The following is a 1,752-nucleotide window of genomic DNA, read 5'->3' on the forward strand; positions in this document are numbered from 1 at the left end:
TTTCAGTGACAGTTATGACGTGTAAGGCAGCCCCATCTAAAGACAAGGTCTTAGGGACGACCTTTTCGTGAAACATGTCTGATTCAGATGTCAATTGATTCCTGAGAGATCAGGATGGATGACTGAGCACAGTGGGGAACAGGGAGGGAGCCTAGCACCAAGCATTCTTACACTCTTCATTCAGCGGCAGGTAAAAGAGCACAAACATCAAAAATAAAATAAAATAAAAACTTCACCAGAGTTATTGTAACAAAGCATTACAATTTTTCATACTTGAGGTAAATGAATAAACGGATGGATAGAGGGATGGAGAGCATTATTGTTGCAAATCCTGGTATGATGTAGGAAAATATGGCATCAAAGACAGATTGTGACCAAATGTCATTCTGTAAGCAAGCAGGAATGAGGCAAAGAGAGGAAAATACACTGAGAGGGAGAGGAGGAAAGGGATAGACTGGCTTCCCAGAGCCAGTGAGTATTTATAGATCAGATATAGTCAGAACCTCTGCCTGGCAGCATCAGTGTGCTCCTTGTTGCTCCCGCTGATGTCTCTGTACACATCCGACACGGCTCTGACTCAGTGGAGAACATCAGGAGAGGATTTGATGGTAATGGCAGAGTGGCAAGCTGACGACCAACTCACTGAGTGATTCTGTATGAATGGAGCCAGATGGATATTGCTGGTTATACTTACAATATTACAAGAATAAATACAATACAATACACATGTGAGTTATTACTAGAGAAGTAGTGAGGAACCAATCAGAAACGACATTATCATTATTAACTCGGATTCAAGGACTGTATAGTAAATATTGATGATTTCTATTGAACAGACAGGACTATACAATATCATTATCGGTGGAGTAACGACCCCTTCCTTCATGAGTTTTTCTTGATTAACTATGAATCATGACAGTGACTGACACAAATGACTAATTTTTGCTAGTTGGCCTTTGAGGATCCATCCATTATCCAACTACTCATAAATGTGTGCGCTGTGTTGCTATATTGCTTAATCCCACAGGGGGGAAATGTTGGGGACCTCTCCATTCATTGTCATATTCATTTTTTTGGCAAAGGTGTACTTTTTTGTTATGCTATCCAAAAGAAGTGTCCATTGCAATTTCGACGTTTTTCATTCTGGATATGTTTTTCTCTTCCTCCCTCCCTCTCTGTCTGTGTGTTTGTGTGTGTGTGCGCGCGTGCCAGCCCATGTGCGTGCCGACCAGAAGCGCGCTTTGGTTTCACTCAGCTCCTGGATGCCGAGAGCGCACACAGGAACAGGCACGGGGGAAAACAACTCTCTCTCTTTATTTGTATCTATGGCAAATCAATCATGACTTCTTAACGGTCGTGTACGTGTAGCCATCTCACGTGAAGGCGTGCAACACAACCACTGTTGTTTTCACACATAGAATCACCAATAGATCAGCTTTTTTTTGCCACAGTTCCACATTCCGGCTCACACGAGGACAATGAAGGCGAAAAACCGTGACCAAAGCTTGTCGGACTCTAGAGAGCTGGACGGATCCTATGACCAGCTCACGGGTGAGTGAACCGGCGTCTGAAACACCGGTGCATGCTGTCCGATTGTCTGCAGAAAGAAAGATTCAATATGTCAGGCTGTTAATTTGAGAGGAGCCAGGTCCACCGAACTTCAGGTGGCTTTGAAATGTCTCAACCTGCTCGTCATTCATCTCGTCACCAAACAAATAAAATATGTTTTTACATATATTGGCAGTTAATTTG

At 43.0% G+C, this 1,752-nt stretch overlaps 1 protein-coding gene across 5 annotated transcripts in view; it reads left to right on the forward strand.

Annotated features, from left to right (window-relative positions):
* The first annotated feature begins 1,478 nt into the window (after window positions 1–1,478).
* Window positions 1,479–1,752, forward strand: part of LOC117744004 (Kv channel-interacting protein 2) — an 80,479-nt gene continuing 80,205 nt past the window's right edge. For 4 of the 5 annotated variants that reach the window (XM_034552047.1, XM_034552046.1, XM_034552049.1 and 1 more), the window contains exon 1: window positions 1,479–1,551. In XM_034552047.1, the coding sequence (XP_034407938.1) occupies window positions 1,479–1,551 (73 nt within the window). Of the gene's footprint in view, window positions 1,556–1,752 lie in introns of all 5 variants that reach the window. The other variant, XM_034552048.1, reaches the window with a different exon arrangement.

Source organism: Cyclopterus lumpus, chromosome 15, assembly GCF_009769545.1.
Source record: "Cyclopterus lumpus isolate fCycLum1 chromosome 15, fCycLum1.pri, whole genome shotgun sequence".
Taxonomy (NCBI): domain Eukaryota; kingdom Metazoa; phylum Chordata; class Actinopteri; order Perciformes; family Cyclopteridae; genus Cyclopterus; species Cyclopterus lumpus.